The 24901-nt window shown below is 35.9% G+C and overlaps 1 protein-coding gene across 1 annotated transcript in view; it reads right to left on the bottom strand.

Annotated features, from left to right (window-relative positions):
* Positions 1-24415, bottom strand: part of STS (steroid sulfatase) — a gene marked incomplete at both ends in the record, with an annotated part of 84801 nt that extends 60386 nt beyond the window's left edge. Inside the window, 7 exon segments of the mRNA XM_080340875.1 lie at positions 3922-4058; positions 12491-12914; positions 17908-18030; positions 20627-20748; positions 21885-22037; positions 24326-24399; positions 24401-24415. Coding sequence (XP_080197001.1) covers positions 3922-4058; positions 12491-12914; positions 17908-18030; positions 20627-20748; positions 21885-22037; positions 24326-24399; positions 24401-24415 — 1048 coding nt within the window.
* Between the last annotated feature and the right edge of the window lie 486 nt (positions 24416-24901).

Raw genomic sequence — 24901 nt, 5'->3', positions numbered from 1 at the left:
GTCCCATCTGTCTCAGCCTTTTTTCATAGGAGTGGTGCTCCAGTCCTTTAATCATCTTCATGACCGTTTACTGGACACTATCCATTAGCTCCATATCCCTATTGTACTGGGAAGATACAGAGCTAATCTCTTCATATGTAAGTCTACCAAACCTTTTAAGATTTCTCAGAAGCTACATGTAAGATGCACTGGGAATTTCCATTTATTTTCTTCTAATTAATGATAATCTAATGAAAGTAATATTGATCTAAACTTGACCTAAAGGCAGGTCAAAAGATCATGGCAGAGAGGTAGTTAAGTTTTTTTGTTCAGCCTGCAGGGCATTCACATAATAAAGGTATCCAGACAAGGCCCCCACTCTTCAGTTACCAAGCTTGTGCCAGACTACAACTTCTGAGACTTACACTTAAGCCATTCAGTTGTGGTTGTTCCACAATGGATCAAGAACAGATATGTAGTTTTCCTACTGTTAACAGAACAATAAACAGCCGTTTGGAAAAGTGGTGTTGAATTAGTGTGCCTTCATACACATTGCATGCAAGTCTACAGGGGGCTCCAAAAGTCTTTGCAGTGATCTGTTTTGGATTAAATTAGCGTAATGCAATTTACATCAAAAACAATTTCTGAATATGTCCCTTTCTCTTCCTATGCTCAATCAGGAGTGAAGAAAGAGAAGAAGAGATGAAGAAATAAAAGGATAATATTGCATTCATTCATTCTTTCATTCATAATTTCTTTTTCTATTTTTAGACTGTAAAATTATTTCATCTGCTCTCATATGAATTATAATTAATGGCACTAATAAGGTACTTGGCTTACATTGAATGAAAATTAATGTTATTAGCCAGAGAATAACTCTCTAAGGCATGTCACATGTGACACCGTAACTGTGAATGCTTTAAACATTGAATTCTGTTACAGACACGATGCTATGCAAAAGAAGTACATATCCATGCTCCCAAAGCTTGTCTAGACGCTTTGTATTTCATATTTTTGACATGGACTGTAATAATACACTTCAGTGTTGGTTTAATAAGATACAAACAAGAAATATTCAAAGGAGTATTTCATTCATGTGTCTTATAGGTTTTTTATCCTCCTAGCATGGACACTGCCTTATAATTGAATTATTGTCCAATTAGGTAACTGATTCTCCATAAATAAACAAATTAAAATGAAGAATTGTCTTTTATTTAGAATTCCCGGTCTGAGTGGACTCTGAGTGGACCTCTCTGTCCTACTAGAAAGTTTGTTGCTTTTCCTCTTGCAAATGGCAGCTAACACATTCTTACTGATTCTTGAAATCAGGAACAATATTTCATTCGCATTTCATGGTCTGATCTTGATATAACTTTTTCATCACTGGTACCTGACAGCCCAAACTTCTACTACTTCTAACTTCTATTATTTTTTTATCATCCACAATGTTTTCCTGCAATATTTCCCACTCAGTAGATAGCACATTGTAGGTTTCTTTTAGAACTGAGTTGAAGCTGGTGTTTATTTTCCTACCAGATGCCAAACATTTCCAATGTTGTACTATGATGCAGTTTTCTATACACTCTTTTATTTTTATGCTTGTGTTATCTTTAATTAGAAGGTTTTGAAGCACATAGTTATGTCTGGGCTATTTTGTTCTTATTGCTTTTGCAAGTTACATTCATTTATGCAAAAATACTAATTTCTGCCTAGTGAATGATAAAACTTCCCTTTGTGGAAAGCTTATAGTTTTCACTTTTCAGACTTTCCAGACAATTTTGCTAGACTTTTCTACTGTAGCATCTTCAGAGGCATTCCAAGAAAATACTGGTTATTGACATCAGTAGTACAGCGAATAAATAAATACTTTCTCTGACATAGCTGATGCATTAAGACTGGCATTTTCAGTGGAGGTTATGGAAATAAGTACTCCCTTCAATTGAAAAAAAAAAAAAAAAAAAGGAAAAAGCTATATTATTGCTTCAGACTCCTTTGGAAATGTCAGCTGTAACTTTTTTTCATCATTCTAATAATGGAGGAGAAAGCAGAGGAACTAAACATATTTTCTACCTCCTGGAGCAAATATGCAATCTGTCATCAGAGAAGTCTTACAAGACATAAGCGAAACCAAGTAACTAGACCCTCAACTGAACCAAAATTTTGATGCTTGAATAGTGATTTATGACAGATGAGGATCTGTTTCCTGAATAAGGTAGCTTTGCTGCTCCTGATGTTCCTGCAATGGATTCTAAAGGACAATACACAAGGAAACTCTTGTATCTCCTTTCTAATTTTATTCAAAAATCCTATGTTACCACTGCTGAATTTGTATCCCTGATTTGTCCCAAGCTTTTTAATAATATGCTTCTGTCCTACACAGTTTATTTGACACATCTCCCAAGAGTCTGTGGTCATTCTGGAAGAGAGTAGTGGTTTTCGATCTGTTACCACCTCTGCATCATTAAATAGCCTGAATTAGCAGCATTTCAGCTGCCTTGGTTCCCAACTTGCTGTTCAAACCCTGGAGCCACAATTCTGAGGTGGCAGCAACATGTAATGGCATCAGCAACGAGGCTGGGATAAGCTAACTACCACAGAACAGAAAAAGAAATCATAAAAATCAAACACAGATGGTAGGACCAGTTAATGCTCAGTAGTTTACTACAATGTGGATGCAAGCAGAAAAGACGACACATGAATACTTGTACCTAATGCAAGCATTTGGTTGATAAAATGTTGATGGCTATTGACAGAAGTGATAAAGATTCAGGGTGTAATATAACTGGAATGAAAGCTACTCTCTTGTCAGAAAACCTGGCTTACAAAATAATTTTTTTCTGTTTAATCCCGTTACCTTCCACATTGAAAACCCTTCCTACTACGTGTATCGCAGTTTCTCACAAGAGTTTTCTCCATTTTTGCCAATACTACAGTAAATACATTATGAATCACTAAATGTGCTGTGATGCCTTTTTTCCCCTACCTTCTGCAACTAGACCTCTTGAAGCAAAATATCCAAATGAATATACTTTATGTTTAACTGCACATGCTTGCATAGTTTAAAAATACGTATGCAACAAAGCTGAATATCTGTTTATAGCAACTTCTAAGGAAACAACATTTTCTTGAAGAAATCCAATTTGCCCTGAATTGTACCAAGAACAGAATTGACTCCGGGTATACAGGAAGGAGGAATGTAAGCTCATCTTTAGCTCCTAATACTGCTATTCTCCCATACAATTATTTTCTAATATGACCTGGTAGCTGTTTGCACAATTGATTGTCTCTGGAATCAGAGTGTCATTCCGCTACATCTGGAGATAAGGGAGTCCTGCTGGAAGATGTAGTGATCGACTGGTCCCCATCCTCAGAGATAATGGAAGGCTCTGAAGGGCAAATTGTTTGGTTTTGACTATTCTTCATGAATAGAAGTGGACCACACCTGAGGGATTTCACTATTTCAGAGAACTCACTAAAAAGAATAGCAAATTAATTTTCCTAATAGCACATATTGTAGTCACTTTATTTGAAAATATTTTTATGTCAGTATCATGTGGTTGTTTTTTGAGTTAACATATTGTTTTATGAGGACAACCTGCAGAAGCCAGATGGCACTCAGAAGCTCAAGGGGTTGGATTCAATTACTGTCCGTCAAATGTCCATAGTAAAGGTGTCCATATCTCTGCTAAATCCATACTGTATGGACTGCCTTCATAGTCAAAGAAGAGAGCAGGCATTTGCAGGACATAATAAATTCAGTCATAAAATAGATACTATAAGAGGTCAGATTGTTATGCCTTTTAAACTACTGTTTCTTTCCCCTAAGTATAAAGGACAAGTATGTCAGATATACCGTAGACATCCAAAGTCTGCATTTGGTGGACATGAATGTAAGTCTTCCATAGATTTCCTTCACTGATGTTAAAAGTACATGTAACATACCTACACTCCAGTCCATTTCCTCCACTGCATCTCCATATAAACCATGCTTGCTCTTTCCTCTGAAATTTTTTGAAGCATATAGAGCAGTATGGACGTGAAGATAAGACAGGACAAGAAGAAATGGTGCATCACTGTTCCTGGAAAAAAAAACAAAACAAAACAAATCCCTAAACCCTTAGTATATTCTGTGACAAAATTTCTACAAAGAAACCTTTCTACAGTAAAGCTCAAAACAAAACAAAACAGAGGAAAAGGAATATTGTGACCAGTTACAGGGTAATGCTGACTACACGCATGTACAGGGTAAAAATGTCATTCTGAACTGTATACTGAATTGAAAGCAAAAATAAACAACATAATCTAATTACTGTTTGCTATATATGTTGAAAGAGGACTTGCTTAAAGCCAAGAGCCTTACACTTTCTGGCTGCGAGAACCTCTCTTCACTTTACAAGTAGATATTTAAAAGTCCAGTTACAACTGCTGCTCAAAAACATACCTTTGTAACTACATATGTATGTGAAACACAATTATCTTCCTCTACAAGGTCATATGGAAGCTGATCAGCTAGACTATTATGAGGATTAGGGTCAAACATCCCTTAATATGATTGTTCAGCCTAGGGAAGAAAAGGCTGAGAGGGAATCTCATCAGTATTTCTAAATATCTCAAGGGTGGGTGTAAAGAGGATGGGACCTGATTCCTTTCAGTGGTGCCCACCGATAGAATGAGGAGCAGTGGGCACAGACTGAAGCACAGGTGGTTCCATCTGAATATGAGGAGAAACTTCTTTACTTTTAGGGTGCCAGAGCACTGGAACAGGCTGCCCAGAGAGGTTGTGGAGTCTCCTTCTCTGGAAACATTCAAGGCTCGCCTGGACACATTCCTGTGCAATCTACTCTAGGGGAACCTGCTTTAGCAGATGGGTCAGACTAGATGATCTCCAGAAGCCTCCTCCAACCCTAACCATTCTGTGATTCTGTGACTATATCAAGTTTACTGGTACTTTTCCTCCTTCTCCGTCCTGGACCAAGGTATATGTCCATATCTTCTCTTGCTATTTTATGCTGTGTGTGTGTGTGTATGCATGTGATCAGTACATACCATATGTTGTACCAAAGAATAAGTAACCTCAAAGTACATACTAATAGAAAGAAATTGTTCTCCTCTCACAGAAATGAACAGCCTCCATTGTCTTCAGCCTGTTTCCTGAACTGATATAGAAGATAGAATGTAATAAACAGACTCTCTGTAAATTTTTCTGTACATGTGATCTGTCAACACGATATTTATGATCAGTTCCAGCAGGCTGTGAAAGCACTGCTCAAGTAAGAACTTTTCCTTATGCATTATTTATAGAACTTTACTTAAAATTGTGCGGTACTAGCCAATTTTACTGCTATACGCTCTAACAGTATTTGAACTACATGAAGTACACTGTAAATATCAGTTGAATCACAAAAGCACTACCCAGAAAACTTGTCTGTATCTCACCTTAAAGCACATAGCTAATTACAGAGTATTTTTGGCTTTATATAACATATTTTTCTCTTGCCTGCCTGTGGTGGACAATCCCTGTGATTCACGTCAACATCAAAGGGAGACTATATATTTCCTCAGGCTGTTGATTCATCCACTTTTTAAGGAGCAGAAGAACAATGCAGACATGCACATACAAACTGTTTCTTTAAAATGAAACCCAAAAATAAACCTAACTTTCAGAAGCTGAAAACAAAGTCTTTTAATAAACAGGATTCATATGGTATGAATATTTTACTCCTAAGGAAAAATAAGTAGGTTTAATCTAGTATATTTATGACCCATTTTGTCTCTCTTCTTGGATGGACCTTGTTTTGTACAAGTTACATGGTTAAAGCTCTTTTTTTACTGGCATAGGCAGCAGTACATAAACTCAAAATAGGAAAATTTTATCCAGATTAGTCACTTGATAAGCATGTTTCTGACTGGACTATTTCTTCATAAAGTGTCTCCTTTTTTAAAAAAAATGTCAGAATAAACAGAACATTTTTCATGTAGAAAATGGAAAAAAAATATTTGAATTTTCTTCAAATATTCATGCATGTATCCTCCATTATCTTAGTATTTTCAAGTACAGGTTCAAAATATAAAGACAGTATCTTTCATGAAAGATCCACTTTCCATGAAGTTGTTAGTTGCTATTTGAGAGGTCATGTATGTGAGAAACTTTCATTACTGTAGAAACAACATATGAGATTTCTGAGTCAATGAAAAAGACTGAAGATGTCAGCACTTCAAGTAAAAAGAAAGTATAAGTTTAATATTTCATATGTATATTAATGTAATACTGACCTTTCATTAAAGAACATTTCTGCAAGTCAGATTTTTAGTTTACAACCTGCATTTTTTTACTGCATAGGATTATCTTTGACTTTTTCCTTAAACACAGTTCACTGAATTGAGAGTAATACACAAATTCTAGGGGAAAATGCAAGAAAAATCTACATTTTACTTATAATGGTGCAGGCATAATTTACTTTTCATGCAAACTGCCTTGTTCTAATGTCACAGAGATAGTGCATACTTCTAAATGCATATCTGTATTGCTAAAAGTGAGTGTCAACAACCCCCACTTTAAAGGTCATTTTCAAGAGACAATAACTCAGGTTTAGGGTTTGTTGTTGTTCTTGTTTTCTTGTTTGTTTTTAGTTGGTTGGTTTGGGTTTTTTTTTTTGGGCGGGGGGGTGTTGTTTGGTCTCATGTTTTTTTTTTTTTTTAGATGGAACACAAAGATTGCACTTTCATGAAAAGTCATCAAATCAACGATTGATATGGAAGGGCACTACATCATTCTCTTCTTTGCAACTCAAATTGACAGGTTCTGATTGACAGCTCACTGTCAGGTGGAGAAGTATCTCAACTATTAACATCCTATAAAAGATCACAGGCAGCTATTTATCTCCTGCCAAACTCTCTGAGAAGAATCATGACTGACTACCTATACCACGACCTTGAAAATGGGATAACAATATCATCTACTAGGCAGGAGAGAAATTTGACAATAGCTTAACCCCTGAACCACTTCAGTAAACAGCTCCTTCAAAAATGTATTGCCACTATCTTTTACACAGTTCAAACACAGGGAACTTCAGTTTCAAAAGATCTGAGATTCACTTACTCAAACACAGAAATAAATTTTATCCTAAAATGAATCACAGTCTTTTCAATTTACTGAGTAGCCAGACAGATTACACACAACTGTCATAAGACATTCTTTCATGTGTTCTTAACAATCTTGAAAACACCTAAATGCATCATGTTGCTGGTGACTCCTCTGCATTGCGTACTCCTAGGTTCTTATTTAGCGTGAGGAGTTTTCAAATTACTCAAGAATCTAGTTCAGGCTTGAGCTGTAAAACAAAGCTTTAAAGTGGATGAGAGAGCAAGTTACAACTAAGCTGACTCCGTGCTTCACACAAGGGTCTTTTAACTTTTTTTCCTGCAATTTTGCTCTAAATATTTGCTGCACTGAAAACTCCTTGGGTACTTTTGTTTGCTTTTCTGTGCAGTGATGTTGATTTAAGAGCACTGCAGCAGAACAACAGCTGGGGCTCTGAATTTGTTGGCCTGTGGTTTCCAAATCAAACTGAGATTTCAAGTACAATTCTATATGGCTTTGTTTCACTTTTTCACAATAAATTCTAAATTAACTTTTTATATGATGGACAAATATGATGTTTCCGAACAGCATTTTTTTTTCTAGATGCAAAATTATCCCCACATTTTGTCATAAAGTACATATTTTTAACCCATTAGACTATTAGACCCTGTATACCAGTGAAGGTGCTATGATCCATAGCAGATAACTATGAAAGCAGATATACTTGGCTTCACCTGACCTGGGCAAACACTGTGCTGTGTTAAAATTGAGTTAAGAATTGTTTCTGTAATCCTCAAAATCTTATAAATTCCAGCCAATTCACCCATAGAACTAAAATAGCCTGCGAAGAACTATTTGAAATAGATATAGGGGTAAAATACATTACTTCTGACAAGTACATATGATTTAATAAAACTTATTGAATGAGAATATGACATTTTCACATAATCATAGTGCACCAGAGTCATAGTTAAAGTGAAAGAAAACAAAAAGGTTGAAGCATATAATCTGAAGAGATATTTTCAGCACAAATATGTAACAGTGTGTTGATACAGGCAGATGCAAACCTAACTTTCCCTCTCTGTAACTCTCTTTTTACTGAAAACATTCTTGTTTAATATCATCCCCAGTGGATAAGTTCATCCAGTTCTCATTTCCCATGGCTCCCTCCTCTACTTCCACATTAGATCACCAATTAGACAGTGCTCTTTGAAAGGGGACAGGCTGAATGCACTCCATTAAGCCTTGTTCTGGTAGAAAGAAAAGGCAAACCTTGGCTTAGTTTTATCAAAGCAGGATTTTGTCCTACAAGCTGGATTTTGGTTTGTTCTGACTGCTAACAGTGCTAATATCATTGTTACCATGAATAAATATTTCCGTCTCACTCTTTTAAAAGACACATCTTTAAACTACAAACCTCAGATTTTCCGAATTTTTCAAAATCAGAAAAGAGATCTCCAGACCACTGGGGGGTAACTTATCAAAACCACAAAAAGTGTTAAAAATTGAATTAGAAGGGGAAAAAAATAAGTAAAAAGACAGAAAATCTGTCTCTTTCTAGAAGATATTAAAAGTAGAATGTGTTACTACTATATCTGCATTTGTGAAATGATTCTTCCGTGCAAATAGACAAGATAATTTTGACATCTCTAATGGCATACCTATTTCTTTGCTGAAATGCTTAAGGTACGCAATTCATGTATGTGTTTATTTCCTTTCTATATAACAATTTTTTCCCCTTGAAAAAGTACATTCTTGCAAGCATGGGAAAAAGAAAGAAATTTCTCATCTACTACAAAGTATTTTCATTACTAAATCCCTTTCCCCCACAAAACTTTGGAGCCCCGTATACAGGCCTACTACTTTTAAGAAGTGTTTGGTTTACAAGGCAGTCTGCCTCTCATCACTGAACTAGTTAGGTTCTCAATCATCCATAAATTACTTAAATCTTTCATTTTCAGATGGCCCAAAAGTATATGAACTCACAGCTTCTTCTTGTTAGCTTTTTGTTCAAAAGGAACAAGCAGATGTCTGAGGAAAGGGGATGAAGCAGAGTTGTTATGGCTTGTAAGTTACTATCCTTTTTTCATGTATGTGCACATATATTCATCACGTATACACAAAGATACACAAACTCTTCTCTATAATTTGTATTTTACTGTAAATTATAAGGAATACTCTTGTAGTGTTGATAAAAACACTTGATTTCAGAACTCTAACTGCAGTACAACATGTCAACTGCCTGATCTTAGGACCTAGTGATATATGGAAAAACTCTAAACCCCAGTCTGCTCAAGTAGATGAAAATAAATCTGAATGTGTTCTAACAGCCTTTCAAGGACTGAAGTAGAATAGATAAAAAGAAAAAAATGTATTAAGGGTCATCACAAAATGTTGAATATTATGGCTATGCAATCCATGACTGAAAAAATATGCATGAAAATTGTTCAATATCAGCTTCATCATAGCTGCTCAATATAAACAAGTTTTATGCAAATACTGTTTTCCACAAGTTAGTTTTTATTAGGATTTAAAAAAATATTACCAATTGTGATCAGCTATATAAATTTGTCAGAGAGGTGTTCTGTATCACAGAGTGGTACTTTTGTGTTGTTAATTTCTGATACATTAGAAACTGGTCCCTGGCATTTTCCATATTTGGATTCTCTGTGCAGCTGGTCATTAAAGGATGTGCTGAAGACACATGAGTGACAACCACATTGAACTTAACATGAAAAAACAGCATTTATCTGACTTTCAAATATTCTGTAATGTCTAGAGACTGTTCTGATAGGTTTACAATATGTACATATATTTGCTCTTGGCGAAAAGTCATTAGAATTAACATACACAGAGCTGACCCACCCACTTACAATTAGGGTGAGCAACTAAATTAGTATGCATTTACACACACTGGATCTGACACTTGTAGTTGTATATATCCTTCTCCAGTGCCATTTCTGAGCACCGAAACTTTTATTTGCTCTCTTCCAGTATACCTAGGAACAAATAAAAACTGTAATACACATACACTAGACGAAGGAAGAAAAATACAATACTATGTCTCCAAAAATCAGACCAAATTACCAATCCCTAATGTTCTGTGATTCTGTGATAGCTATATGCTATGAAGAAATTATAAGAAGACTTGAAAAATACAAAATCTAGTTATTATATACATGGTAAGAAGCCATGAAGCTGACAATCTGACTAACAGAGAAATAACTAGAAAAGAGAATAATGTCAGGAAGTCCATCGTCTACATGTGGCTAAAGGACTGAGGGATACTGCTTGCTGAAAGAAGTGGAACCACAAGAACGATGTGAAGCAACCAAGGCTTCCAAAAACCTTGTGGCCCTTCACTTATGAGTCCCAGATGTCTGATTTCTGCTGCAACCTGTTTGCCTCTTGATGGCCATTCCCCTACAAATGGCCAAAGTCAGTAGATGAATCATACAAGCAAAGGTCTACTGATGCACTGGAATTGACAGGTATGAACAACATCATGTCAGAATCAGTGTGTCAAAGCAAATATTGATTTTGTTGCTCACACTACTGTATGGGACAGATCAGTTCAGTGAATACTAATCTAATTACTCCTATCCCCAGGAGCAAGTTTTATGGCCATATACTTAGCATGTGAATTCACTACATGGCACAGTTAAGATTGCTTGAATGCCCTAATTGCTTCTCAATACCTTAATGTGCTTGGATATTCTTTAATTTAACATTGACTCTGAATTGTCTGGGTTATAATTCTCACTATAATTGCAGCATTCCTGTAACAAAGTTTATTGTAAATTACGAATATGCGCTATTAACCTTGACTTCAATTTAACATCACTTTTGTCTGGAAAATATGTTGAGAACTGGGGTCAAGTGCCAAGCTGATGTAAAGCCACCTACCTCCAGCTGAGAAAACAATGCTACGCTGACTCATAGATGATCTGTTGTTTTGCCAGCTCTAAACACTGACTAAGCTATACAATAACAGTGGACACATTACGAATTATAATAAAGTTAAAAGAGTTACTTGTTTTTTAGCATTGATTTCCAGTCTTCAACTCACCTGTTTTGGGGCTACCATTTTATTGCCATTGAATCGAAACTAATGAAACATTCAGAGCTATACAAAACATTGTGAATCACTACAGGTACATAACATACTTGTAAATCATGGAAGAAACTGCCTACATATAGTTAATGTACTCAAGAGTCTCTTAAAATCACCAAATGCTTGGTCACTAAGCAGATAACCTGTCAACAATTTTCAAAGGGGGCTATGTGTGTGTGTGTTTTTAGTAAACAAAGTATTTCACTGTTAAATTAGTTAGAATGTACATGAGAAGGCAGCTTTACATCTATCACCATTGCCAAGAGGAAATAAAGATATTTTAGTTCATAAATATTCATGAGAATGTTGACTGTTGGGAAGACTTACTCACTTAAAGAAATTTAATATTAAAAAAAACTTTGGTACAGTAAGCAGAGATAGCCACATAAAATATTTATAATGATAGAAATGATAGAAAAATTGCAGCATGAAATCAAGATTTTAGATAAACATTTCTTTCTTGCTAACAGTCTTGATGACTACTGCAAGCAGTGTTTAAGTCTAGAAAATTTAGCCTCTGATTCTTTGGTATAAGTTTTCATCCAACACTGACACCATGTGAATGCATTCACAGTTACTGCCTGGAATATACTTTCCAGAACAGTAATTAAGGGACTTCTTCTGTATAAGAACAGTTTTGATTAACTATTTTTAGAAGCAGTGCAACCTACTTCAAAAGTAACTGAGCAAAATACTTTATTATATTTTTCAAGAAGTTAAATGGTTGAAATACTTTTCCTCCAAATATATTGATTTGTATTTCAGAATATACAAATGTATACTCTTATGATTTGTTCCCAGTCAAAGCCCTGTGATGACAATTATGCCAAAGTAGCTACCTTTGCAAAAATGAAGAATGACTTAGGAAGACTTTGTACATCCAATGTTTAGGTAACCCAATGTCATGGCTATTGAAAATTAATTGCTTTAAAAAAACCACATTTATTTCCTAACTTCTGTAAATCAAATATTTTCAAAATGAATCCTCATTAAAAGTGGAGGCATCTAAAATGACAATATCTACATGAAATTCTCAAGAATAAAAGTCCTAAGAAATTTAGATATTTTATTTTTTTCTGAAGCATGTAAACATAGTTTTTAATTTTTATAGAGAAAATTATGACATATCTGATAGAAAACAAAACAGAACACTTTCACTAAAGAGATTAACTTCAGTCATCTTTTAAAGGAAAAAAATGATGGTAACATGTAACAGCCTATTCCTCGTGCCCATCAGTTCACTTTTTTCCTACTTTTTTGGAAGCACTGTCATTGCGAAATGCCAGCATTAACTTATAACACAGTTAGAAACCTACCTGCTTATAAACTGCATGGCTTCTTTTGTCAGTCTCTGAGTAAGGTTGTCATAGGATAGTGGTTGCTGGATAATCTGATGGTCCCTCATTAAGAAGCAGTTCAGGTGTCGAAAATGATAAAAGAAAAAAACCAAAACCGCAAATGAAATAGCGGTTATTAACAAGCAGTAACTCAAGGCTTGGAAAGGTACTTTGAGAAGGCCAATGTACTGCACTATTGCCAAGGAGAGCAGGGTGATTCCAGCAATCTGGACTGGGATGACAAGAGTTTTCTGAACCCCTTTTAAAAATACGCTGCCTTGGCCAGGTTTGCAGTCTCTAAAATTGGTCACAGTAAGCCCGTAAAAGTAATCAAATCCATGACTGAGGGGGTGGTGACAGAAGTCATTACTGCTTTCACAGTTCATCCCAAGATGCCACTTCCCTACAAAGAGAAAAGGACAAGGAGAATTTCTGTAGTTAAATCATCAAACTTACAACATGCACTGTTCCAAACATGAAACTGTCACTATCTGACTGATACCTCCCCGCCCCCAGCATTTATTGTGTAGATCCCTGTTTTCTACCTAATCTTTCTTTATGCCTTCATCAAAGACTTTATTTCATGTCTGCCTCTTCATATTAGTTAGAAATAGTTTGGCAGAGCTCCTGATGGATACCATTAAATTCTGAGTGGGTTAGCAGGTCACTGAGGGGTAACAGAGCCCTAGAAGATAGCTATCTCTGAAAATGAAGCCTTTGTGCATGTGTAGTTAAGTAGTTTAAAAAATTATCATTTTATAGCCACTACTTCTTTCTTAGGAAGAGTCAATAAGGAGTTAAGAAATATATTTTCTGGTTTTTTTTCTGGTAAATCATATACATATGACTAGTTGAAAAAAAAAAAAAAAAAAAAGAAAAAAAAAGAAAAAAGAAAACTAGCAAACAGAAAATAAATAAAGAATAGGGAAGTTAACAAGGCATTTATTATTGAAATGATTGCAAAATCTCTGAAATTGCCAACCTCTCTCACTATATACATATATACATAGTAAGGGAGATAATTTTTTATTTATGGACATTATATATATATATATATATATATAAATAATAAAGAAACAACAGTAACAAGTAAATTACTGCCAAATGCTATCTCTCACAGCATTTTGTCTGACTAGGAAATCATTCTAATCCCACAATAATGTTGGACACTGATTAACACAAGGAAACAGTGAGTCTGATTCGCATTATAGTAACAAAATCTATGTTCATGCTGATTACAGTAAGTATCTAGGTAATTGTTTTTATGACTCAGGTACAACCCCTTACCATATGCTTATGCATAGTTTAGTGCAACAGACCTGTTTGGTAGCTGGTACTGCAGCAGCAAAGAGGGTGAAGACAGAGGTCAGTTCTGATTTTTTTAAATAGTACCACCAAATGGGCTCATTGACATTATTTGTCTTTCACAAATGACAGAACTAAGGTAGGGGATGGGAATGTCATGTGCCTAAGTTCACCCACCAGCAAAGGTAGAGAAAAATACCACAGAAATCTTGAGCCTAACTGAATGCTTAGTTGAGTCCCGTTCTCCTTCTTCATCTCTTGATGCTCTTATGTTAGAAATACCTTCTATATAACACAGAAGCAGGTATAAAAGCATTTTCAGGTCTGCTTATGTGCCAGTAAAATGGAGGTCTCTACAGCTTTCTCATCCCATCAGAAGCTTTCCCTCTTACTGTCTGTTGGCCTCTCACCTGAGGTGGGATTTGGCTTTTTGCAGGCAGAATGGCTCTTGTCACTACTTCTGACACAGTCCAGTGAACATCATTGTGGTTGACTACAAAAACAGCAATGAAGACCACTGTACGGAATTTTTAGATGTCATAATGGTGCCATCAAGCACTTGCTAAGACTGCAAGTCTGAATCTCATTCCCAGCAAGCAAAGACACAGATTTTGGAAAGCAAATGCTTTAATATTTTCTCTTAGGTTTACATTACTGTATTTTGACCGTTTTTATGGAATAATTGTAAAGCCAGATATGTAGCAAGGTGAGCATGAAAGAACTCTCATCAAGTTAGATAGTTGAAATAAAAGCAGAGGCTTATAATCATGATTATAAATGATCTTAAAGCTTTTTTTCCCTCTTATTTGTCCATCTCAAAGCACTTACAATTTAGTAAAAAAATATGAAAAAGTAACCCAAACAAATGAAATATACTTTCAAGGTCATTTATTATGGTATAAAGAAGTTGGTTTACACTGGATCTCAATAAAATCAGACATTGCAAGCCAGGACAGAAGAATCTTGCAACAAGAAATTAGGACAGGGGAAACTATAGGACTTATTTTTGTCAAAAAGGTTTTAGCAAGCACAACTAATTGTTCAATGTCAAAGTGAACCTGGGCCTCAAAAAAAAAGATTTGTTCAGAAGCAACTTAAGCCAAAGTAGACAGCAGGTTAGCTGGGAAAATCTGTTTCAACAGATTATTGTAATGTGCTTTATATCCTGGGTCTCTTCTGAATCCAAGAGCAGTGTGAAATGCTCTCACCTCTTTGCCAAGTGAAGCTTGATAGTACGGACACTTCACACAAGCATCATATGCATTTCAGCAGATTCTACCAAGCTTTTGCGTGAAATTTATGCTGTTATTTGTAAATTATGAGTGCGTTAATAGTTGGACACCTAGGCACTCTTCCCCTCTCCTTTAGCCACAATTAAGATTTCTGCAGAGTAAAAACAGTGCAATGAAAAGGCAAGTGGAAATGAGAGGCAAGTTCTATTCAGCCAAGAAACTTAATTTGGAACTCAGTTTCAGAACCCAGGATGCTGAAGAGGCTGCAAAAATTCAGGTTTCCCCTCTACTTTTCCCTCAGACAGTTGAAAGAGGAACAATCTGAAGACTGAGTTGTATATAATGATATATTTCTCGTTGTATGATTTTGTGCTCTTCAGATAAGTAGTAAGATGTGGGATGCAGAGCAAAATGCAAACAGGAATATTTTCTGCACTCAAATAAATATATTTATATGAAGTACAAAGCAATAATAATATAAAATACATATGCATATATTATTAATATAGTCAGATTTTAAACTGTTCTATTAATCCTACTCCATAGACTAGACTCAGCATGTCACTACTGTGATGTGTCCAAATATTTCAACACCTCATTCTGGAGGAAAGATAAAAGTCCCAGTTTATCCATTGGCATTTTAAACTTTGGAGATAAGCTATGTAGGCAGATTTTAAACGTCTCTGGATGCTACACAACACACAGGATAACACTAGTGAGGAAAAGTTGACCTTTACTCAACTGTAATTGAGTACTGCAGTAGTTAAAATAACACTCATTTGCTTTCAGTGGAATTTTTGCATTATGAATAGCTATTCCGTACAAAACATCAATATTTCTTCTTACTCTCCAGGATCCTTAACTGGTGAAACATCGCATATTCAATGCATCTGCCTTTTTTGAGAAAATTTGGTTTTGTTGCAGATCTTCTCATTGTGTCTCTTCCTGCCAGATCTATTGGATGCCAGCTTCTTTGTGTCACAGGGGAAAAATAATGTTATAAAAAAGTGTACACATAAAGTAGATTTATAGCTAAAATATATTTAGGGATGTATCAAGCAAGAGGAAGCATATATTCAGAGGATGGAACAAAAATTAAAAAGAAAGGAAAATGCATTTAGGGAAATAAAAATGTCCTTAGTGACTAAAGGAGAGAGAAACTTGGGGGAAAAAATAAAAAGTGACAGTACAGGCTTGAGGAACTGAAAGGCTTCAAATTACTCTTACGCCAATCCATCACTGGTGTGGGATTTGACAATTAATTGTTTAGGAACTGCTGAGTTAGATTAAACCAAGCAAAGACTCTGTGACCTAGACTGATACGATGTGATAAGAATACCAGCAGAGGCAGAAAATGAGCTGGTTGGGAATCAGAGTCTGCCTATCTAGTCTTCAAATCTACATAATTTTTCTTTTTGTCATTTACACATGCTCTATCCTTAATTTTAATGCACTTCTTGATTTTCGGAAGCCTTCATTATACTCTAAGGATATGGTAATATTACATCTTATGGTTTCATAGCTATCATTCAGGCCACTTGGAAGAATTGTTCATTAAGCATCATGGAGAGAACTTCTGGAGATCTAAGTGGCAAGCTGTCATGTTGCAGTGAATGTGGTTAAAAAAAGAACATTAACTAGGTCAGCCCCAAAAAATAAATTGTATTACAGTACTTGTTACAAATAGAAAAAAAAAAAAATGCAGTCTTTAATTGAATATGGACAAATATGAATTAACTCCATGATGAACAAGACAAATTATGAACGGCTTTTTTGCATCATAATTCAAATACAACTGCACCAAATACATTTCTGCTAAGATCTTCTGGTTTTCTGGTTTGAATCTGTCAGGACATCAAGGTATTTTATGCTTTCTAAGACCAGGGTATAGCTAAGTAGGATTTTTAGTTAAGAACATTGACATTGGGTATCTACATAATACAAATATTTTTTGAATAGTGGTGCAAATTGTTAGCCTCACTAAACAGACTGATTTTTAAACAGAAATTACTCCTCAAATTGCAAACTTTTGTTACATTTAAAAAACAAATTGGGTGTCTAAACTAATGTAGTAATATTCCAGTATGATGTTCTGTAAGCAACTATTTCCTGGCAATTCCAATAGAAAAATACATTATGTAGTACAAGTTGTATTTAAAAAAAATCTTCTAAAGTAAGCAGTGTGGAATAAGTCAGTGGCCAAATCAGGAAAAAGAAAAAATGCACATTATTTAAACGTTATTTCTTTATGATATTCATTCAACTCTGTTTAATATTCATCTAGTGGGAATCTTTGTACCCATCACTGAATATTTATGTGCAGTTAGTTGTCTGAACTGTCTTTATAATGAGAGAGAAACACATTTTTTGCATTAAACGTCTACCATAGGATGAGACAAATTTCCCAGAAATGCCCATTTCTGTCTGATGACTAAGACGAGAAGCCAGATGGTTAGCCCAGGTACTACATTATCTACTTTGTGGATATTTGAAAACTGGTGAAACAAATCCTACAACTGTGCTGACTTGTACCCTGTGATCAATCCCTCATTGTCTCTCTATTGTAATCAAGTTCCTATTTATACTGAAAACTTTTCAATAGCTTAACTAATTTTCAATTTGTTCATCATGTTTCTTCAGTACCTTGCACAATGAGACTATTCACAAATGAATTAGACATACTTACGTGGTTAGTGTTGTACATATGCATGGGAATGTGCTCAGCTTTGTGCCAGGAAAATAAACTCATTATGCTGTGGGGAAAAAGCTTAATGCAGACCCTTAATAGCCTATATGGAAAGCTAATGTTCTTTTGATTGAAATGAATGAAAAATAATGCTGTATATCGTGCAATTTTACCTATTAGAGCTGTTGCATAACCCCTCTGCTTCAAGAGTTTGGTAAAAGTTATTTCTTCAGAAGGAAGTCCCCCAGAAGAGGCAGAAAACAAGAAGACACCAACTCGTGAGAAGGCAGCCATTCCTAAATACAATGAAAATGAATGTCACTTGGATAACATAGTGAAATAATTTCCATTCATTCTTTCTGCATGCATTTTTTTCCTTTAGGTGGTATCACTTAAATGATATATTACCACCAGATGCTAAATGTTGCAAATGGCAGATACAAACATCCATTTAGCTGAGTGAGGTCTTTTGTGTATTGACACCAGAAATTGAGAAGTAGAGAAAAAATTCTCTGCTCATAACCATGGGGCCAGCCATAATATGAACAGCTGCAGCCCCTTCTGTAGATATTCTAAGGTATAACTTATCTGAAAGAAGTTGAGCTTTCCAAATTTATTTTTCTTGAACACAGTGAAGGAATGGAGCTGAGGACTAAGTGATTTCACTCCCAAGTTCCACTCTTCAAACTTCCACCTTCCTCATACGTGACTTTCTACAAGCCTTTAAGATTATTTGAGGGAAGGCAGAGGAAATAGGGCAGTCCTATACCTGCACATGTAAATACCATGAGGTCAAAAAGAGCAAGAGAGAGTCTGATTCTGGGAATAGAGCAGTGAGGGCATGCAGCTTTGATGGGAGAGGACCCGTGTTCCAATGGCATGAAGACACATGATTCAATGCACACAGAGTGCATAAAAGCAGCAGCAGGCACCAGCTAACAAGACAACATCCAGTAATTTCTATATACTGAGAGTCTGAGGAACACAAACTTCAGCTTATAAACTGCTCTCAGGCCGAGGAACTTGAGAGCTCAGGTTCATGAAAATTAGATTACTAGGATTCCAGACGAGAGTTGGCTCTGAGTATAGACAGATAGAACACAGAATATCTATGCAAATCTGTGCAGATGTATCTCCAGGAAACCTGAATTATGCAACTGGATGATTGCAGTGCCAAAGTTACATGACTGATGTAGACAACCAGAGTCTTCCCTCAGGTATACCTTGTGGTTAGATGAGAAAAAGACTCATTAAACTGGTTTATTAAAAAGAGCTCAGCCTACTCTTCATATGTTGACTTCAGTTTTTCACCCCAGCTAGCTTTATTGATCAACAGTTTAGCTAGTTTTAAGCATCTATACAGGTCTATAATTTATTTATTATACAGTTATTTATATTTATTTTTATGTACGTCTATTGCTTGTAAGTGAAATCAGTGTAATTCCCATAAGTTACCAGAATGGAAGTACAGAACACTATGATTATTTTTTTTTTCATCATTACCATTTTCCAAGTTTGCGTCTCATCAAATACTGCATTTTGGAATATTTTTATTCAGGTGTATTAGCAAGAGTTTTAAATTTCTAACCTTTTTTTTCCCACATCATTATTCTAGTATCTTCTATAATAATCCTTTACTAGCTCTTCACTGATGTTTGGAAATAATCCATATTTAGCGATTTTGGAATTTAATTAAGACAAAGTTCAATTTTTGCAACTACATGCAAATGATTAGGTATGACTGAGAGAAGATCAGTTAAGAAAAAAGAAAACAGTTCCAATGCTAATTTTTCAGATATAAGAACAAGGATCATAATGGAAAACGATCTGTAGCTTTATCTACAGTAAATATTAATAGCAATATAGCCGTAACAGGTATATAAAATTTTCCTTTGCAGCTGAATGTAATGGAAAATTTAGCAAGTTATATTAGCTGGCACTTTTGCAGAAGCTTGTTACTTGATTTGAATGAGCACGAACATATCAAGTAGGCTCCTGAGTCTTGCTTTGCTTTCATTCCCAGAAGCAAGGACAGGATGTTTTATCACTAATGAACAAGCGATCTGATTAATGTATAATGATCCTTGCTAAAAATGATGTTAAGGGAATGTTAAAGTTGCATGGCTAAGCACTGAGGGGCTCAGTCCCAGCACACTAAAATGAACTGGATCTTCACTGACTCAAATGGGCTTTGGATCAGGTACTTTCAAAGTATGAGAAGTTATAAAATGCATATATACATAGGATACTTAATACTGTGTATGGGTAGATAGGCAACAAATACTTAGAAAGGAGGGAGATTTTTTGCTTTCTTCTTCCCAGTTTTAAGGGCTGCTGGAATACCTTTATGAACTGTTTTCCTTCCCCACTCTTCCCTGAAAAAAAAATAACAATTTGTCTAAATCAAAAGGTTTTGTAGAAACAGAAATATCTGAGTAGAAGGATTTACAGTGGGTTCTTCCACGGTGTCTTTCTAGATGCACCTCTGTGATGTTCAACACTCAGGCTGCCCACCAGTATTCCGGGAGCAGCCTGAATGCAACTAAGGATGCAGGCAAAGACCCCCAGGGTCATCTGGACAATGGAGGAAGTCAATGGAATTTGTCTGCCCCTTACATTAAATAACCACAATCAGTTTTTTCCCTCAGTGTTTTTAAAAAAAAAATAAATTCCCAATTAAAAAGCTTTATTTCTGTGTTAACTCTTCTGAAATGTGAAAACTTCCCATACATATGGAAGATTTCAAAAACTGACCAACCCTGCTGCTTGATTACTCACTGAAATGAATACCTAACCCAGTAATGATCAAGAAGGGACAGAGAAAAAAAATGGATAGAGTTTACTGCAAATAAAATATGATATTTATATATAAATAAAGTAATGGTATTTTACCTGATCTGATAGGATATCGCCCTGTCAGGAAAGCTGCCCTGCTTGGAGTACAAAGTGGGGACGCCGCTATATGCTGAGTAAGTGTCACTCCTTCCTCTGCTAGCCTGTCAATATTAGGGGTTCTAGTAAAATGTAAGCACAAAAAAAAAAAAAAAAAAGTAAAAAAAAAAAAAAGTAAAAGAATACATAAAGATGATTATTTAGAAATGGGCATGGCAAATGAGATGCCTGGGCATCTCAGGCAAAAACTATCAGGAAAGTCAAATTAAGACTTACTGTGCGCAAATTATCAAAACCATGGTGGTGGTGGTGAAATTCTAAACACTATCGTGTCAACTATTTTTACATTGGGTGTCAACACTGAATCCAGACACTGTGGCATTGAGACAAAAATCTTTTTCCCCACCTACATCTACTCTTCATGGCCAGTACTAAAGTGTGACACCTGGATGCGTTATACTACAAGCGTTTTTTAATGCATTCCTTGACTCAGAACTGTAACATTGCTGCTTACATGGCCTTTCTGCTTCAGCAATGGGGAAAGGACAGACTGAAGAAACTTGTGCTTCTTCTTTACTTGGTGTCACATCTGTCTTTCCTCAGCAAAAGTTTTTTGGGGTAGGAGTAATGTTGTGTGGTGGTATCAGTTATTAGAGGAGATGAAAATGGTTATGACTCTGCATTAGGCGATGTTTACATGTCTGCCATGACCATGCCTGCAATATTCAACCCAGGAGCACATCCAAGTTTCCGTATCTGCATGGGAAACTTGACTGTGACCTGGCTCATTATGCAGAACAAAACTGGGTCCTGCAGAAAGAAATCCTGTGCCCTTGGTTCTAAAGAAAAGAACTAGAAATGCAGACTGGCCAGGAGCTGCAGGATGCTCTAATAGGTCCCTGACCTGACCCCTCAAATCATGAGTGTTTCAAACTATACTTAATTCATAGTATTTGCATCCTGCATATTTTAAAAGAAAATTATTGATTAGAGTTTCCTTCTCTAGACCTATCCTTATGTGGTTGGTTGCTCAGTTCTCTGTTTATGATGCAACTTTTCAGCAGGATACATACATCAGATGTCTTATTTTCTTGTTAAGAAAACAAAGATTGAGTATTCTGTTCTCTGGAAAGGGTATGAACTTTGTTTACTTATACAGAATCTAATCAAAACTCACAATGTATTAGTGCTTTTAACTTTACAAATTCATAGAAAAACTAAATATCAAGCTATGTCTTTCCCAAATTAATCATCATACCTTAAGGTTCTGTTCCCGTAACATCCCAGGTCTCCAATACCAAGATCATCAGCCATCAGTAAAATGATATTGGGATTTGAAGTACTGTGTGTTTTGACACTGTTTATGGCACACTGGCAAATTATGAGAAATAAAAGGACTTTCATCTTCTTCCTGATGTGTAGGAACAGGTGAAAAACATAATTAAAAAAAACCCCACATTTTAAAAAATTTGACTCATAGTCTAATTCAGTAATATCATTGCCCTGGACTGTGCAGTAGAAGAGAAAAAGAAAATTAGATTCTATATTTTCATTCAGATTTTTTTTTTCTCAAGAGGTATTTTTTAACATTATTTTCTCTCTCATATTTCTTAAAAACATTTCTTAAAAACCTTTTAGTACATAGCTAATTTTTCCTTCCGCTCCTTCGCACACTTTAAATATAGACAAAGAACTAGTTACAACCTCAGCGACAATACTTTTTCATATACAGATGCAATTCACAGCAAGAAATCATGAGAACAAAAAAAATATTTTTTTAAGGTTCATTGCTGAAAAAAAGTGAATCAATTCTGCTGCTGAAGTAAATTAATGAATTTCTCTTAAGGAATAAAGAGAGGGTGAACAGAAGCATTATCAAATTACTGAACGTAATGTTTAAGAACAAGCTCTTCGCAAACATTTTAAGTATCAGGGCCTACAGCAAAGTTCTGTAAAAATATTTGATATCACATCACAATGTTCTATAAACAATGCTCATGGTATATCAAACTTAAAACATGAAGAATTTATTATATACAATACTACATACCGTGATATGCTTTTATTATAAAAGCATAGTCTATCTGCAGATGTGTATGCTATGAATGCCATTTTACCTAAACAGGGACTTGTCATATCTCTGTTTTAAACCGCACTGACTATGCCCTGGCTACAATCGAGTGCCTCTAGGCTGTGATGGACTGTGCCAGGTATACATATCTAAAAATGAGCAGAGACTCTCTCTCTTTTGCCCCTAGTAATACTCCCATCTGCTCTGTATGCAGGCAGCCTTTTTCAAATGCAGATAAGGCATGAGTCACCTCTGCACTCTGGATTATGCTGGGACAAGATGGAAAGCAGAGGATGCCAAGACTGAGGTAAAAATTTGAAAGTGAAAGAATAGGAATGAGAGTGAGAAACAAGGATTCCCAGAAAGAATAGGGACAGCAGCTCAAGAAAGAAAAAATCTTGTACATCAGGGAGTTATGATAGATAAAAGTAACCAGAGAGAAGATAAAGAAGCCGGAACTGGAAGAGCTGGTACAAAGAAATTAGACATCAAGGGAGACACATTCGTAAATCAGTGAGGTGTGGTGGGTAAAAGTATCAGTAGAGAAGAAAGTAGTCAGAACTGGAAGAGCTTGCACTGACTTGAATAAAGAGCAAGAAGGGAAGCTTGAGACCCAGCTGGAATCTGAGCTGCAGGGTGAAATGAGGAGAAATGGTAGAGCAGGGATGTCAAACTCATTTTTTTTCACCTGGGGCCACATCAGCCCCGCGGTTGCCTCCGAAGGGCCGAATGTAACTACTCCTACATTTATACAGTCCTAAAATTACATTCAGCCCTTCGGAGGCAACCGCGAGGCTGATATGGCCCCTGGTGAAAATGACACCCCTGTGGTAGATGGTTTATGAAACTGGAAGGGATAGTGCTGCAGTGGATAGGAAAACAAACTGAGGAAAAGGGGTGAGAGAACTGGGAGTGTCTGGGATGAAAGAGCTGAGGAGTTGTGATTAAGGCAGATGAAGGGAACTGATTGGAAAGAGCCTGGGCAGATAAGATGTGGGACTGATACATGTGAGAAGAGGCCAAAAAGTGGGGATCAATTAACACAGACTGGGGCTTCTGATTCTTCATTATTGATGATCTCTGAGGTCTTTTCCAACCCAGTCGATTCTGTGATTCTGTGATTATTGCCATTCTGTCAGAAAGTACAGGTGCAAAGGGGATTTTTACTCTTTTAGTGCTTGTTCATATACAGATAAAACATTAATAACTATACTAGCTGATTTTTACTGCTTAACATACACTTTACAAGCCATTAACCTCACTTTGATGACAACAGTTCTAGTTTAGACTTCAGCTGGCAACATTTAAAGATCCCAGCCTTGTCACTGCAGCAACAGATCCTTACCTGCTTTACTCCATGGGAAGCCATCCACTTTGTTTCAGACATGGAAAATACATACACAAACTTTAAGACTAGAACACTAAATGCAGTTCTGCTTGGTGGGATGCATCTAACCAATGCTTCATCAAATTACCATACTAATGAAGATGTGTAGCACCTGTCACACTGCAGACATTTAATGTGCACAGTAGATTTACCTTTCTTCCCTCAGAGCATAAACAAGAGTGAATTGCTTCCTATGTGTTGCAAGAAAACTAACATGCTGACCCCATAGGACAGGAGCAACCTGCTCCTGTATCTTAAATTCCTACTCCACTGTTCAGCCTGCAAGGGTCTCAGGGCCCGTGGCAATAGAGATGTTTGAAAATGGTGACATATATGCTGGTGACATACATACAGAGTTGGAGAGATGCTTGCAGGACTTGCACATTTATTTCACAGAATTACTCAGTTTTGCTGTAGGTTTCATATTATCTGAACAAAACCCAGAAATATATACTCCTGCCACTAATAATAATTTTAAAGGCATGGAGATAGCTGTTTTTGCAAGTTTTACAAACAGCAGTTCTAAGATTTGACTCAAACTACAAACAAAATAGCCTGTGTTTTAATTAGAAGGTATGGGCCATGGAGAGTAGTCTTTTTAAATATGTGTTCATCCTTTAGCCACTAATGAACAGAGAAAATTAATTTTTCTTTTACTGAGCAAGGCTACTGTTGGAAACAAGAGTAGTAGCTGTATTTTATTTTCCAAAATGAAATAAAAACCTAAAAAAATGCGTGAAGTACCTTAGAAATAAATTGACTACAATTTAATGAATTTTAAAGCAATTTCAAGTCTGTGTAGAGACATCAGCAGGAA

The sequence above is a fragment of the Nesoenas mayeri genome (genome assembly GCF_963082525.1).
Source record: "Nesoenas mayeri genome assembly, chromosome: 1".
Lineage (NCBI taxonomy): Eukaryota > Metazoa > Chordata > Aves > Columbiformes > Columbidae > Nesoenas > Nesoenas mayeri.
The sequence above is the reverse complement of the archived record's forward strand: the minus strand, read 5'-3'. Positions and strand labels throughout refer to the sequence as shown.